This window comes from Photinus pyralis, unplaced genomic scaffold (genome assembly GCF_008802855.1).
Source record: "Photinus pyralis isolate 1611_PpyrPB1 unplaced genomic scaffold, Ppyr1.3 Ppyr1.4_LG8, whole genome shotgun sequence".
Classification (NCBI taxonomy): Eukaryota; Metazoa; Arthropoda; class Insecta; order Coleoptera; family Lampyridae; genus Photinus; species Photinus pyralis.
In genome coordinates, this window is record NW_022170819.1 from 25336182 (window position 1) to 25352285 (window position 16104).

Here is a 16104-nt window from a genome sequence, read left to right on the forward strand (position 1 = left end):
TTTACACTTAATTTATTACTAAAAAATAGAATATTTTATTTTCTCCTTTTTTATTTTTTTAAAGTAGTGGCTAAATTAGCGGCACTGACACCCGTAATGCCTTCAATTTCGACACTTTATTAAAAATTTATAATCCACCGATGGCAATCATAGAGGAATATTTTATCAATTTTCAGGACATGGTTGCCGGCGCGTCCTTCAACTTCCAATAACCTGTTAAGAACCCTAAAAAACCGAAAAGAACCGAAAAAAGTAATATGGGTTCCGGCATGGCCTAATAAGAGTACTCTTATTAGGCCATGGGTTCCGGTTCTCAATACGTTTCCATTTCTGAAGGAATAACGAAATAACGAAGGTTCGGTTTTCGGTGCAGAAAAAAATACCGGTTTTGGTCCGGTTTTCGGTTCTTTTTCGGTCCGGTCCGAGTCCCTGATTCTCTAAGAACCACTGAAGAATTTCCTAAGGTAACCTTTACCTTGAAGGTTCTTCAAATGTTTGTCTCGTGAAGCCCTCCTCCGCCTCCGAAAGGCTGATTTGGATTGGAGTTAATGTCAGTAATTCGACATTGCGACCATCAAAATATGTCAAGTTTTGAAAACGTTTGTTGTTTGCATATATAGACCAGGGGTGTACCTCCATTATACTTATTGTATACTATTATAATATGAACAGGAAAAATATGCATAAATTTATAACGTTATAATTTATGTACCTGCGGTTGCTGTTTTAACCTTACGCCAATGAACTGTAGGCGGCCATGTTTTAGGCGCACAAACAAATTAAATTCGCTTCTCTTAACGATCATCATTATCACTCCTCTCTTTCCTTCTACAAGGTTTTTGTCACATGGAGAGACCTCTTCAGGAATGTTAAATCGACTTTGAGCATACAATTTTTATAGACAAAGATCTAACAAGTTAAAAAGTAATCGTAAACGATTTACATAAAGCGCATTTCCACTTGCATTCATTTCCCATTTGTAAGATGCAACTTCTGTAAAATCGTAAAAATCCGGCCACAAATATGAAAGATAGCGTTGCACATGGGCAATCCATTGTTGACGTGCTACTTCAATTTCAGTTTATGAGAAGAATTTCATTTCAATGCTTTTCTAAATAAGAAAGTTGGAACTGCGCATGCGCAAACCTAAATTTTAAAACTAATTTACTATAACTAACTAATAAACTAAGATTTTCCTTTGTTCCAAGCGCCTAAGTATAAAATTTCACTTAAATAGTTCCATAGATAAAAAAGTTGGCACGGCGCATGCGCAAAATAAAATTTTGAAACTGGCGCTAGATTTTCCTTTATTCCAAGTGCCTATGTATCACATTTCATTTAAATTCTTCCATAAATAAAAAAGTTGGCACTGCGCATGCGCAAAACCAAATTTTGAAATTGGCGTTTGATTTTCCTTTATTCGAAGTGCCTATGTATCAAATTTCGTTTAAATTCTTCCATAAATAAAAAAGTTGGCACTGCGCATGCGCAAAACCAAATTTTGAAATTGGCGTTTGATTTTCCTTTATTCCAAGTGCCTATGTATCAAATTTCATTCAAATACTTTTATAAGTAAAAAAGTTTGCAATTCGGTTTATAAATGGTCGAGATGCGAAAAGGGCACTGTGAATTTTGAATCGATTCGATCCAACTTTTGGCATTGCGTATTATATGGCTAAATCTATGCCCATATTGAATTTCATGCAATTCAGTTCATAACTAACGGAGATGTAAAAGCGATCGAACATTTCTAAACAAAGTTATCGTTCACACGGACAGATAGATGGACAGACAGACAAAGGAACAGACGGAGAGACCAACCGGCAGGCGACAGATAGCAATGCAAAATTATAAACGATCTCTAGGATCGTTAATAAACGGCAAAAGTGTAAAATTATGGAACATGTAAAAAAACGGTTTTTTGTTTTTTTTACAATAACTTTTTTTGTAAGCGGTACAGAAAAAATTCCTTCCTTGGTACAAGACTCGACACCATAACGAACCAAATAGCGAAAAAAGTAGAACAATAGCTCTTAAGATAAAAAACTAGTAGCGTCGCAAAGTTAGCGGACGGACGGACGGACGGACGGACGGACGGACAAAGTGGCCACAATAGCGCATTTATTTTTTATTTTTGTGGAAATGCGCTAAAAACGGCCGACTCCTAATTTTACATAGTGCAAAAAATTCAATTAACGTACCTTTATCGATGCGTCGAGGTTTTCTCCAAATGACAGTTGATTCGCTCCTTTTGAATGGTAGCCGCAATTCAGAAAATGGGATGGTGGAATGCCTTCTGCAATGCAATCGGATCTATTTTATCGCCAGGCAAATTTTGTTACTCGTTGAAGATGAATCTCTAAAGATGGTTGGCGAATTTGAATAAGGAACAAACTGGGGTTCAGGTTTCCCGTAGTTTAGTAGTTGAAATTTGGTTGCTCACTGGAATAATTTACCAATGTTCCGCACGTATGCAAAATCTATTATCACAAGAGACGTGCACAATTTTTTTTATCGTAACTAGGTGTACTCGCACTATAGGTATTTACGGTTGAAAATACATAGATCAACCGGCCGGTCGATTCGCTATACGACGAAGTTTCCTTTTTGCATAAATACGCCACTTTTATTAGATTTGTTCGTAACTCACAATGAATTTAAAGCACCCACAACAATAATCCCGCTGAAATGGCGGCACAGTTTTCCCTTGAAATTCGGTAATCAAATTTCGCAATAAAATATGACGAACGCTTACGTGGCTAAAAATGCTTCGTCTCGAACCTTTAATTGAGAATCAAATTTTACGCGATCTAAAATATTCCGCGCTCGAACATAGATCAAAAGTGAAAGTTTACCCAAGAATGCATCTCTCCAACTGCATGTATTCGCTGAGTTAAAAATTCAAAACGGACCCAACGAAAACCAATCCTCGGGTGTTTTTTAGGTAAAGCATCCCTCATGCTCCTTTAGGACGATTTTTAGAACCGGAAACATTGTGGCGTTTTGACTCTTATCTCGTGGTACACTCGCTTCCTATCTTAATAGGCGCTTCATTCTCTCGCTTGTTAGTTCCGTTCTTTTTTATTATGAATCCTTTTATTAACGCGTTCTTTTTTATACCTCTTTTGCTTCTTGTCTTCTTCCTCTGATGTCTGTTTTAACCTTTTCTCGCGGCTTTTGGAAGCAATTATTATGTCTGCCTCGGGATTTCACACGTTTCTCATCTCACGCCTTCTTTACATCCTCCTTACGGCTCCTTTCTTCGCCCTTCCAGTATATTCGTTGCACGCCTTCTTGACGTCTCTTCACGACGGTTTCATGCTTCATTTTCAGTAGAGTAACAGGGGCGTACTTGGACAGTTAAACGTGGTTCGCCCATTGGTGACCATGAAAGCAGATCAAGGTGAAGTTCAAGGGAGACTTGACACGTGGAGGTGAGCTTGGAAAGTAGATCAAGGTAAAGTTTAAAGGATATTCTCCCTCGCTCTCATTCTTGTATAATGGCCTTCGATCAAAAAGATTGATCTCTCGCCCCCAGAGGTTAATTCTTTCTAGCGTCATAATTCAATTTCAAGGTCGTTAAGCGTCAATTAACTTCTCTTTTGGTTGTTACATTTCATTTTCAAGGTCATTGAATATCAATCGAATCCAAATGTGAACGTGCATCGGATGCAAACACGTTAATGTTAATTGAACCTTCATTGAAAGGTGACGACCTGACGACAAAAATTTGGTCATTGACTTTGCTGGCCTTGAAAGTGGATTATCAGATTACAAAAAATGGGCAAGTTAACCTTTACGTTGATCGACTTTCCAAGGTTACACTCTTTTCAAGGTCGGAGGGTGAATGTAGTTTGAGCTTCAGCTTGTCCTATTTTCCAAGGTTACTTCCACATTGCTTGGTTGCAGGTAGAGCCTGATCTACTTTCCCAAACCACCGCTAGGTGGCGAGCTACTTTGGACGGTCTAGGTATATACGCCCCTTTTCCTCTATTATCTACATCTGCTTTCACTTACCGTATGCTAAAGTCCGATTCTAACTTGCCGATGCACAACGGTAAAGTGCTTCTGAATGTTCTCATGTCTCATGAAGCAGTTTTACCAAGCGAAGCGACGCGTCCCAAACCAGGAAGCGTTGTATGCAGCTTTGTCCAGCACCGCGTCACTTAGTGAAAACTTAAAAGCCGCAAATACCAGAGCAAAAGCATCATCATGGTCACTTCCACTTGAAGTACAAATTGAAATACCTTCTACGGACTGGCGTGTAGTAGGTGACAGGTGCCTTTCATGCTTCTCTTTGCGCGTCTTTCCTACATGGAGCCTTTCTTTAGTGGTCTTCGAGGGGCCTCCATTACTTCTGCTTCACGCTTTCTACTAGTTATTTTTCGTAACGCATTCTGTTTTTACGCTCCCTTCTTGCAAGTCTGGTGCATTTCCTTTCACGCCTTCGTTTGAAAATATCGATTTCTCACTTTTATATTCGCCATGCATGTTCCCTTCACGTTTCCTCTACTATCCATATCGCTTTCCTCCTCTTTAACAAACAACTAGATGCACTGCCAAGTCAAGTCGCCAGCCTGGCGACACCTAGATGTCAGATCCAAATACTCGCTTTGTTGTATCCTGTATTATGTGGTAATATGGAAAGGACAATACAGAGACTGGTATAAGAGTTCCTCCTTGTCAGTTTTATCCTCAAATTTGACATATCCCAATCTTAACTTTTCGGGAATTGATAGGCGATTTCATCTTAGGATCAATAAAAAACAGGACGATCCTTTTTCCGTCTTGTGTCAGTTATTGGCAGTACTAGTCGGTCCTGAGTCAGGTGCCAAGGTGTGATGAGTCAAATTCTATTTTGTTTGCATATATTAGAGGACCCTACAACAGAAATTCAAATTGCTCCACAAATAAGGAAGTTGTCTATTGTATATGCGTGGTTTTGGAAGGAAATTATGACTGACCACTTATCGATAATAATTGCAACACAGACACCGGAAGTGTCTCAAAAAATCTCCATATTTGGATGGGTAAATGGCAAATCGGACCCTTCATTTCTTCTAACACACCGTAATTTTCTCTGGACTTTTTGACGTCTGCGCAACAGAAATGCATACCTCAAGATGGGATGTATCCATCGTGGCCATCATTTCTCTGTTGGTAACGCGCATCAAAAACTTCTGAAAAATATGTTATTATTCGACTTTGGTCGATAGGATGCGTACCAAAGCGATTAATCATACCAATCTATTTCCATTTCCCATCTTTTAAAAATGAACCTCTTCTCATCGTTACCGCTATATCCTTAATCGCTTACTACAAAGGACTCAAAAAAGTCCATGATGATATCCTACCAAAAATTGCAACATCAATATCCAGACAAATAAATGAGATTTAGTTTCCTCGAACGGTATCGTTGTTTGATTAGTGGAAAATTAGTATCATAAATCTTCCGTTTCGCATCCGATTGCCTACCGATCTGCAATTTAATGAGCTGTCAAAAATAAATGTTCAATTACAATTGTAATCAATTTTTCACAAAGTAAACACATTTCCGATCGATAAATTGGACATAATCAATTAATTAGTTTTTTTACGGCAAACTTCCACCTATCTGCTATATAAGCTCAGCGCTTGGTGTTGGTGAGCAGTTCCCAAAATGAGGCGATTGGTAAGTAAAAATACTTGGGCAATTAAGCAATGTTACATGGAATTTTTGTAGGCTTTCATCTTAGCCGTGGCAGTACTGGTTAACAAATTATGGGCACTTTCCGCAGCTGAAAACGAACCTGAGGACGAGGAGGCTGGTGGACAATCGGGTAAAAATTATCGTAGGAACTGTGCACCGGGACGCAATTCGGACTCAACCCCTAAACCTTCTAAAAAACCTGGGCTCCCTTCTAGCCCTCAGAACACATCAACATCGCCTCTACCGCCCCAATCTGAGCCTGAAAAAAAGGAAGCACGCCGCCCATTTGCATATCCTAATTGGAACCTAGGTGACTCTCCCTTCGAAGAACCACCACGACCCAGTTGGCAACGTCCCTACGTCGACCCGAGACCTCCCAACAACGTCTGGGACTATCAAAGCTTCCGCCCGCCATACAACAACTTCGGTTACATGAACAATCCACCCCAAACCCCAGGACGATTTCCCGCGCAAGTTCCCCCTTACTTGGGACACGATCCTAGAGGGAATTATCTTCCGCCGCCATTTGGAAACAATAGGATGCGGCCGATAGGTTACAGGTCGTCCTCGTCTGCAGATGAAGATATTTTTAGAGAGATACTAGCCACTTGGCCTGAAGGTCACAACAGTGTCTACCACGATCCAGATTCTGGTAAAAGCTATGGGTTTCTTTGGACCCCTCTTGAAAATTAGCTGATGCGGAGTGTTAATCAAATATCTCTCCGATTGTAATAAAGCTAACGAATAATGTTATTTATTGTTTGCATTAAACGTAAATTAACAGGTAATATCCGCTACTAAGCGGAAAACTGTTAATTAATTGTGATTCCTCTACCTCCTTCTACATTTCCGATAAACAACTCCATTTAGACATTTTTAATTCGGTGAGTAGGTAAGTAAAAATCGGGTGGGAGAAGAGGATTCGTAGTCAAACTTTCGATGCAAATAATTTAAACGCGGTATTTTGAGATCGCGTAAAGCAAAATTCTTCGTCAAGGCGAATCATGTAAGTTGTGTGCGCCATTTCTATATCGTATAGAAGGAATCCTTTATCAAACTTTCGCAGTGAAACTATGAGTGAAGCGCAGCGTTTTTAAATCGGCTAATTTTGATTTTTCGCCAAGCTTCAAGGCGAAACTATGTTCGGATCGAAACCGTATTTTTGAGGACCATAAAGATTTGTGAGCCGCATAGTCGTACGTAATATTTTATTGTGAAAGTGGAAGTGATTGTGGTGGGGGCTTTAATTTATTGGAATTTCGTCGTGTAGTGGAAATTAACTGACGACTGATTTAGATTCAACCGTAAATCCAGTGCGAATATGCTACTTTGTTAATACGCACGTGAACATATTGTGCGCATTACCGAATTAGCATTTCTACGAAATCGTTGCGGTCCAAGGTGCAGAACGTTCATTGCGTTCATATTTGGAGCGATTAAACGATTAAGATAAATCTTATAGGCAAAACTATACACTTCTTCTGTGGTGTATACAGGGTGTTCATAGATTTTTACATTAAACGGCAACCGGTAAAATGTTAAAAGACAATTAATTAGTGCTTATGCTACCTGTTACACCCTAAGTTATATTTTTTAATATTTCCCTTTCCATTGGTCAGTTGATCCAGTGAATAAACTAAACTTGAACTATTAAAGTTAGAGAAACCTGAAGCCCAGTTTGTTCCCGAGATTTCGAGATTCACTTTCAACGAGCCGTCAAAGTTACCAGGCGATACAATAGGTCCGATGTACCGAGTTTTGGAACAATTACGAATAGTAAAAAAAAAGCTTCCGCATATATATAATATTGTCGAAATTTTTATTTAGTCCATCACTTTTGATGGAGAGGTCTAATCAAAAAAGTACGAATCGGTTTGGATTTTACGCACCAAAATTAATAAGAAAAAGTGTTTTCCCGAGAAACTTTGGTGCAGTCGATTTTTTGTAAAAAAGGAAGGTTATCGACCGGAAAACAATTTTCTTATAGAATGTGGCCTGTAGAATCCATAATTTCAAACATTTCCAAGATTGGGCTACTAGTTCAAAAGTTACAGCCCTTTGAATTTTCTTTCGAAATTGGTTTCTAGTCTATAACTTTTGATTGAGAAGTCTGATCGAAAAAGTACAAATTGATTTGGATTCTACGCACCCAAATTAATAAGAAAAAGTGTTTTCCCGAGAAATTTTGGTGCAGTCGATTTTTGGTAAAAAAGAAAGGTTATACACTGCCTTTTTTTGAGGCCCGCAAAAAAAATTGTCTCAGATCGACCCGGAAAAAGAATTTTCTTATAGAATGTGGCCTGTAGAATCCATAATTTCAAACAGTTCCAAAATTGGGCTACTAGTTCAAAAGTTACAGCCCTTTGAATTTTCTTTCGAAATTGGTTTCTAGTCTATAACTTTTGATTAAGAAGTCTGATCGAAAAAGTACGAATTGATTTGGATTCTACGCACCCAAATTAATAAGAAAAAGTGTTTTTCCGAGAAATTTTGGTGTAGTCGATTTTTGGTAAAAAAGGAAGGTTATATACTGCGTTTTTTTGAGCCCCGAAAAAAAAATTGTCTCAGATCGACCCGGAAGAAAAAAATTCTTATAGAATGTGGCCTGTAGAATCCATAATTTCAAACAGTTCCAAGATTGGGCTACTAGTTCAAAAGTTACAGCCCTGTGAATTTTCTTTCGAAATTGGTTTCTAGTCTATAACTTTTGATTGAGAAGTCTGATCGAAAAAGTACGAATTGTTTGGGATTCTACGCACCAAAATTAATAAGAAAAAGTGTTTTCCCGAGAAATTTTGGTGCAGTCGATTTTTGGTAAAAAAGGAAGGTTATACACTGCCTTTTTTTGAGCCCGAAAAAAAAATTGTCTCAGATCGACCCGGAAAAAAATTTTCTTATAGAATGTGGCCTGTAGAATCCATAATTTTAAACAGTTCCAAGATTGGGCTACTAGTTCAAAAGTTACAGCCCTTTGAATTTTCTTTCGAAATTGGTTTCTAGTCTATAACTTTTGATTGAGGAGTCTGATCGAAAAAGTACGAATTGTTTTGGATTCTACGCACCAAAATTAATAAGAAAAAGTGTTTTCCCGAGAAATTTTGGTGTAGTCGATTTTTGGTAAAAAGGGAAGGTTATACACTGCCTTTTTTTGAGCCCCGAAAAAAAAATTGTCTCAGATCGACCCGGAAAAAAAATTTTCTTATAGAATGTGGCCTGTAGAATCCATTATTTCAAACAGTTCCAAGATTGGGCTACTAGTTCAAAAGTTACAGCCCTTTGAATTTTTTTTCGAAATTGTTTTCTAGTCTATAACTTTTGATTGAGAAGTCTGATCGAAAAAGTACGAATTGATTTGGATTCTACGCACCCAAATTAATAAGAAAAAGTGTTTTCCTGAGAAATTTTGGTGTAGTCGATTTTTGGTAAAAAAAAATTGTCTCACATCGACCCGGAAAAAAAATAATACAAAAAGAAAAACAAACAATTATTACAGAAAAAAAACTAAACTTAAAACCTAATTTCTTCAATGAGACGTAATAACTGCCCTTGTCCATCCTAGTTATGAATGCCAAAATTTCGTTCTGCCAGATATAAATTCAAATATACAGTAGTTCTCGATGCGCACTGGTCACGGCCCAGCTGTTTAATCCTGGTTGATTGTTTCTTCGATGTGGAAGTGAAATTAATCCTCCAGTTGCACTCTGCACGGACCGACTATAGATTTCTCGTTGAGTTACGCCGTGAAGATCTTCAACTTTTTTGTTGTATTTCTTGGACATGCTGCGAAAATGTTGGTCCACGACCGTTTATTGAATGCGTCTCTCTTACTATTTACACTACTATTTATAGGCATCGCCCTTGCAAAATCTGACCCACTAAACGCATTATCATACAACTATGGATTGATATAAATACTTACTTCGCGGTATTATGAGGTTTTTGTCATTCAACGTTCGGTAACTACAGACGCATTTAACTCGGCTCTTTTTGCTCTTATGTTAATTACAATGACCCGCTTCATTTACATCATCCCGAATATATACACGTACTACAGTATAAATATTAATTTACATCTGTAATGAAATAGCTCATCTAAGCGCGCTTATTACTTTGTCTTGCTAATTTCTTTTAAGCTTCTCTACTCCACGAACCTCCCTGAAATAGATTAAAGTCGTTTAACTCTCTGAAATGTTATACTGTTAACAATTTTGTAAAATTGCGTAATACGTGCTGAAGCTCATGTCTATTGAAATGCCGTAAAAGTTTCGAAAACCTTCAGCAATTGTTTGAAACTTCCGTAAAGTTTTTTGAAATTGTACTGTGGTTTTCACATCAGAATTTTGAAAGAGAAGTCTGTGTCTTTTGTTCTGCTACGACAATTTAATGCAAGATAAATTCGTATCAGGAGAACATTCATGATCTTTTTAATATACCTTATTACATGCTTGAGCTTTTCTTTGCGGCACGATGTCATTATGTAAGGATCTTTGGTTAATTGCACTAAATTACCAATTTCTTCTACACCTCAAGTTGGAACTATTGTAATATTTCACTATACATATTTGAGTCCAATAAAAAATATGTTTTAATTATTGAGTTGGCAACTTCTACATTATACAATAACAATAAACAGCGCCGCCTTATAAATAAACAATTAATGATAGTGTTGCCTTTAACAAAAGTTCTGAGATTTTTTCGGTGTTTTTTCTCACAATTCCCCGATGTTTCTCAGTTGTTATTAGTTATCGCTGGATTTCAACCCTATGTTGTAATATTCTTCTATGTGAGTTACCTTCCAAAAGACAGATGGAGCAATATCTCTAGCCAACCGATTTTCATCCTACTTTAGAAATGTACGGGGTTTGTAAAACTGATTATGTACCAAGTGTAAAAACCCTACATGTGGATAGAGGGGGTTGCATTAGTTCATTGGAAATTCTTGTAAACATTTATGGATCACTATACAAAAACGACAAAAGACACAAATTATGTTGTGGTGCCTATAATTCTGAGCTCATTCTGGGCGATGAGCATGAGAACTACAAATTTACAATTCATCTAAATACCTAACCGTTAATAACCTCTTGCATAATGCCAAGTGGAAGTTTAAATAACTTATGCAAAAAATCTCCTCCTCCCTGCCCTTTTGTTGCACCCTGTTCTGCAGCTTGCACGCCTTGAGGTGGACCCGCGCGGAAATAAGTGCCAACGTCGCTATTCAGGCCATTTGGCGGGTAGAAACCCGCACCTGAATATCCCGGATTATATCCTCCCTGATATCCTCCGAATCCTTCGACCACGGGTCCGTTTGAAAATTGCCTCGTGCCAACTACGTATTGTGCCTGGAAACCTTGATTTTGCTGATCAGGACCGTTTGGAAAAACGAAATCGTACCCGAATCCTTGGCAGTGCACTGCAGCGGCACAGGCTAAGATAAGTACAGTCTAGAAAGTACCAATTAAATATAATTAAAATAGGGCTAACTCACCGATATATGCATTTGGGTTTTGGTTTGTGTTTGTAAATCACTGCATTTACTTTTGTATATTTATAAAGCGTGCCCGCCCACATATGATTACCTATTATATGTAATAATTAATTGTTCACCCAATTAGTCACAGTTCCCACAAACTTCATCAAGATGCATACTAAGCGTAGGTTGAGGTACTTTTCCTCTGGAATTACAATCAACGTTAATGCAAATTTGATATTGCGATTTATGACTTGGCACTTTCACTGCTATTTAAGTACATAATTCTGTACAGTCTCGGACCAAAAACCCAAGATCCTTCAATGGTGATTCAAAATTCTCATACTATAGTACGATGATTAATCTTTCAAAATCATTGTTCTGTCCCAAAATAATTTTCCGTTTTCGCTCTCTGGTGATCATTTTTCTGTTACTTGAGCAATTTACTATCTCTTTCATGCTTTCTTAAAAATGAAACTTTTGTTTTCGGGCCCTTAAACTGTTTCACATTGCTGTTTTCAGTTTCCTGATCAGGATCTCACTGAATATTCACCGAAATATTCACCCTTTCATTCGTTGATATGGGTTCTGGAGACCATGTTTTGATTGCAAGTAGGGGAACTTGCCAGTTCAATTATGAAGTTAGTAGAAAATGTCAGTGTTTCGTTGTAAATCTCTATTATTAAGTATAATGGAGCAAATATTCTAGAAATCCCGATAGACACCGAGGCGGCATAAAAGATTAGTCATCCGCCATAAGAAACGAAAACGAATGTGAGGCATTCTTTCGGGGAAATACGACGTCTTTGTTCGATATTCTAGACCATTCGAGAGCGTTCGGAAGTGTTCGTGGAAGATCAGCGTTTGATATATAGCGAATACCCTGTATACTGTGCATAGCAATTAAAGAAAAGTTTCATCGCACGCACTGTATACAAACACAATCAAAGAGCCATGTAAAGCTTGGAATGAGTGTTTTCTTCTTTTTGTGGGTTTGGTTAAAACACGAAACCCGTAACACGGAATGAAATTTGGTTGATAGGGAGCAGTTCAGTCCCCTTTTCCAATTCTGGTAGGGAAGCTTTTGGTATTGATAGCGACAAAATGCAAATATGACAATCATCAGCGATAGTTTTAAACTTGTGTATCTATCATTAGCAGGTCAAAACTTTTCTAGCCTTTACTACCAAAAAACTAGATTCGTGCCGTTAGTTTCGTTGGTTTTTCTCTATTGACTCTTTTTTAAGTACCTTCTTTTGTCATTCTGTTCTCCAAATATCTCATTTGAAGTTTTTCTTTATAAATAAATTAAACAAATATAGCAAACGAGCTTCTGTGTATGGCTATAGCATGTGCAAAACCAAATTTTAAACCGGATGTTAGTTTTGCATTTATTTAAAATGTATATGTATGAAATTTCATTTAATTGCTTCTATAAATAAGAAAGTTTGTAATTCGGTCTGTAAATGGTCGAGATGCGCAAAGGGCACTGTGAATGCTAATCGATTAGGCTCAACTTTTCGAATTGTAGGCTAAAGCTATGCGCATATTGAATTTCATGCAATTCGGTTCATAAGTAACGGATATGTCAAAAGGGCCTACTTTATTTTTTGTTTTGGTCTACATTGCCAATACACAAATTCCGATCTACAAATTTGATAAAGAATCCACCTGAAAAATTTTATCGTAATCGGTCCATTCGTTTATGAGTTATCATGCTAACGGACGGACGGACAGACACCGCAAAATTATAAACGATCTCTAAGATTGTTAATAAACGGCAAAAGTGTAAAATTATGGAACATGTAAAAAATGTTTTTTTTTGTTTTTTTACAATAACTTTTTTAGCAATAAACCCAGAAAAAATTCCTTCCTCGGTGCAAGCCTCGACACCATAACGAACCAAATAGCGAAAAAAGTGGAACAATAGCTCTTAAGATAAAGAACTAGTAGCGTCCCAACGAATGCCCGGACGGACGGACGGACGGACGGACGGGCGGACGGACAGACGGATGAACAAAGTGGCCACAATAGCGGATTTTTTTTAATTTTTGTGGAAATGCGCTAAAAAGATAGCTTTGCATATGTGTAATCCATTTTTGACCTTACAATTTTAGAAGAATTAGTTTACAAATAACGAATGTGGGTCTGGGCATGCGCAGTAATTGTTTTACGTATTTTTAGTCGGAACGGATTGCGCATGCGCAAAACAAATTTATTTGATTTGACATTAGTTTTACCCTTTATTCGAGGTGCCCAAATACAAAATTTCAGTGAAATAGCTTCACAAATAAGAACATTGGATTGCGCAAATACAAAAGTTATCATGCACAACTGCACCCGGACAGACGGACGGGCAGACGGCGATACAATTTTATAAACGATCTCGAGGATCGTCAATAAACGGCAAAAGTGTACAATTATGGTACACGAAAAAAAAAGATTTTTGCTATAACTTTTATTTATTTTATTTTTATTTTTTCCCTTTATTTTTGAGTGGGCGGGATTTCAGCCAAGGCTGCTCTACCAACCCAACCCACTATACATTTACAAATATTCATGCTCACACCCGGATTCGAACCAGGGACTTTCTACTTAAGCGGCACAGAAAATTTTCATCACACCATAACGAACAAAATAGCGAAAAGGTAGAACAATATCCCTTAAGATAAAAAACTAGTAGCAATCGGACAGATGGACGGACGGATAGACGGGTAGGCGGACGGACAAACGGGCCACAACAGCGCATTATTTAAATTTTTATGGAAATGCGCTAAAAATTCTATACAACTGAATACCGAACGATTCTCAAGATCGTTTTTGGACTATAACTTTTTGTCCCGATCATCTCAACCGATGATAATCAACAATATTGACGAGATGCTACATGCGAATGATTTAAATTTTGATCGCCTTTGTACAGGGTGTTTTAAATTTAATGGTCAAGTTTAATAACTTCAAACCTTAAAAAGCTGATTTTTCCCTATATCTATCTGTTATCGTTTTCATTTCATTTAAGATTTTCTAAAATTGTGACCATTATATACATAATTTTCTTAGGATGCCTTGAAATAAACGCCTTAGTAAATGTCATTGTACCATCCTTGGAAACATTACCTGGGGTGGGGAAAACTACTGGTTTCAACTTAATGGAGCGCCGGCTCATTTTACCCATGATGCTTATTTATGTCTTTGAACATTTTTGAAGACTGGTGTATTAGGCTTACAGATCCGCGGTTTCGATCTTCTAGATACTCAAATATAATGACACTGGACTTTTATGTGTGGGGTCTTATGAAAAACAAAGTTACATCAGTTGTTTGTCGTGAAGAACTGGAAGTTAGGGTCAGAAGAGCTTTTGATGAAATGGAGTAGGAGTTCGAGAGGCGACTACCAACGGAGTTAATCAGAGGATGCCATTATGAATTGAAAAAACGGTGGCCACGTAAAACAAAACCCCAATTGGCCTGTCTCTGTTTTTGATTTCATTTAACTTTGTATTCATTAAACTAAATAGGATTTTTTCATGATATAAACTACGATGGAATAACGAATGATAACAATTGTACCCACAAAAAGATTTGTCAGACAGATTTGCTAACGGGTTTATTTCAAGGCCTCCTAAGAAAATAATGCACTAACGCTTCACAATTTCAGAAAATCTTAAATAAAACGAAAGTGAACAAAAATAAAGCAGGTTTCATTTATTTGTAAACTTAACCATTAATTTTAAAACACCCTGTAGAAGGGCGATCAGGAAGACTTTTTGAAATTCAAGCCAACGGAGCCATAGGTACGAGGCGCTAAAGAAAAGCAGTGAGACGTCAAAAATTTTGAAAAAACTGGAATAACTTGAAAACCTTTGATGCTGGGTATAGGAAAATGTGACGTAGATTTCCATGTAGATTTCGTGTTTAAAATAAGCAAGTTGGTATGCAAATTTTCAGATTTAAATTATTAATGGCCTGAATACTTTTAGGTAATGGTTTGCGTGAAACAGCCTGTATAGTTATAGCATTTTTGTAATGAACACATTTAATCTTCCCTTTTCCCTTTATTTCGCAAGACTTTTCCGATATTTCATTCTCTAGGCAATATAAACGATCGCGATAGGGGGTTAAGGGAGGAGATAGAAAACAATTCCGTTCGTTGGCGCCTTAAGGTTTCATAAAAGATAAAACAATTTCACCCCCTCCCACCTAATTCATCAATTCAAAAAGCTAACAGATAGACAAATGGTTTTCTATTTATAGGGCTCTAAAGTTAGCTGAAGCATAAAAAACCAAAAAAAGGTCCCTTTTTTTTTACACTTATAGTTGATGTTCTAATTCCAAAATTGTTTGCTTTAGTTTTACGAGCTATTCGTTTCTATTGTATCTCAATGGTCTAATTAGAAATTATGTGTATTTAGGTTTACAATTTGTACAGTAAAATTGGTGATATGTGATCGGAGTTAACTCCTAAAAAGTTGGGCGATTTGCTCAATCACCGTTGCTAGATTGTCGGGACTAAAGTTGCGCAAGGCAGGAACTGCATCATCCGCACCTCCATACACCTCATTTTGTGGATCGTAGCTCAAACGGGAATATTCGGCATTATATCCAGCCCAATTATTAGGCGAGCCAGAATACGGTCCATTATATAGGTACTGGGCGAAATGAGCTGGATTTAAACCACCGCTGGATAGAAATTCCCACCCATATCCATAGCTTTGAGCAGCAAAGCTAGAGCTAAGACTAGTACACCCTATAGAAATTCAATACACTATTAATGTTTTCAAACATTACAAACTTACCGATGACAGCATGATGTCACTATGCTCGCTTGAACTGACCAGTGATTTATATCCTAAGACACCCACAAGCAAATCGTCTAATTATAATTGGTTACAGCTCCCACGACACTTCAAAGTGTCTCTACATCGATTATATACTTTAATTGATTT

General features: G+C 37.4%; 2 protein-coding genes and 1 long non-coding RNA gene across 3 annotated transcripts; 1 reads left to right on the top strand and 2 right to left on the bottom strand.

The window, feature by feature from the left end:
• The first annotated feature begins 5587 nt into the window (after positions 1-5587).
• On the top strand, positions 5588-6477 carry LOC116178818 (proline-rich protein HaeIII subfamily 1-like). Its single transcript, XM_031498439.1, has 2 exons — positions 5588-5671; positions 5723-6477. The coding sequence occupies exons 1-2, from the start codon at positions 5660-5662 to the stop codon at positions 6380-6382; spliced, it is 672 nt and encodes a 223-aa protein (XP_031354299.1). The 5' UTR covers positions 5588-5659; the 3' UTR covers positions 6383-6477.
• A 4147-nt stretch (positions 6478-10624) lies between these two features.
• On the bottom strand, positions 10625-11252 carry LOC116179798. The gene is made up of 2 exons (XM_031499648.1): positions 11178-11252; positions 10625-11133 (listed from the first exon to the last, which is right to left on the bottom strand). Exons 1-2 carry the CDS (start codon positions 11187-11189, stop codon positions 10756-10758), a joined length of 390 nt encoding a protein of 129 aa, XP_031355508.1. The 5' UTR covers positions 11190-11252; the 3' UTR covers positions 10625-10755.
• A 4292-nt stretch (positions 11253-15544) lies between these two features.
• On the bottom strand, positions 15545-16065 carry LOC116177729. The gene is made up of 2 exons (XR_004146740.1): positions 15955-16065; positions 15545-15905 (listed from the first exon to the last, which is right to left on the bottom strand). It is a non-coding gene; the product is annotated as an uncharacterized LOC116177729 (long non-coding RNA).
• Between the last annotated feature and the right edge of the window lie 39 nt (positions 16066-16104).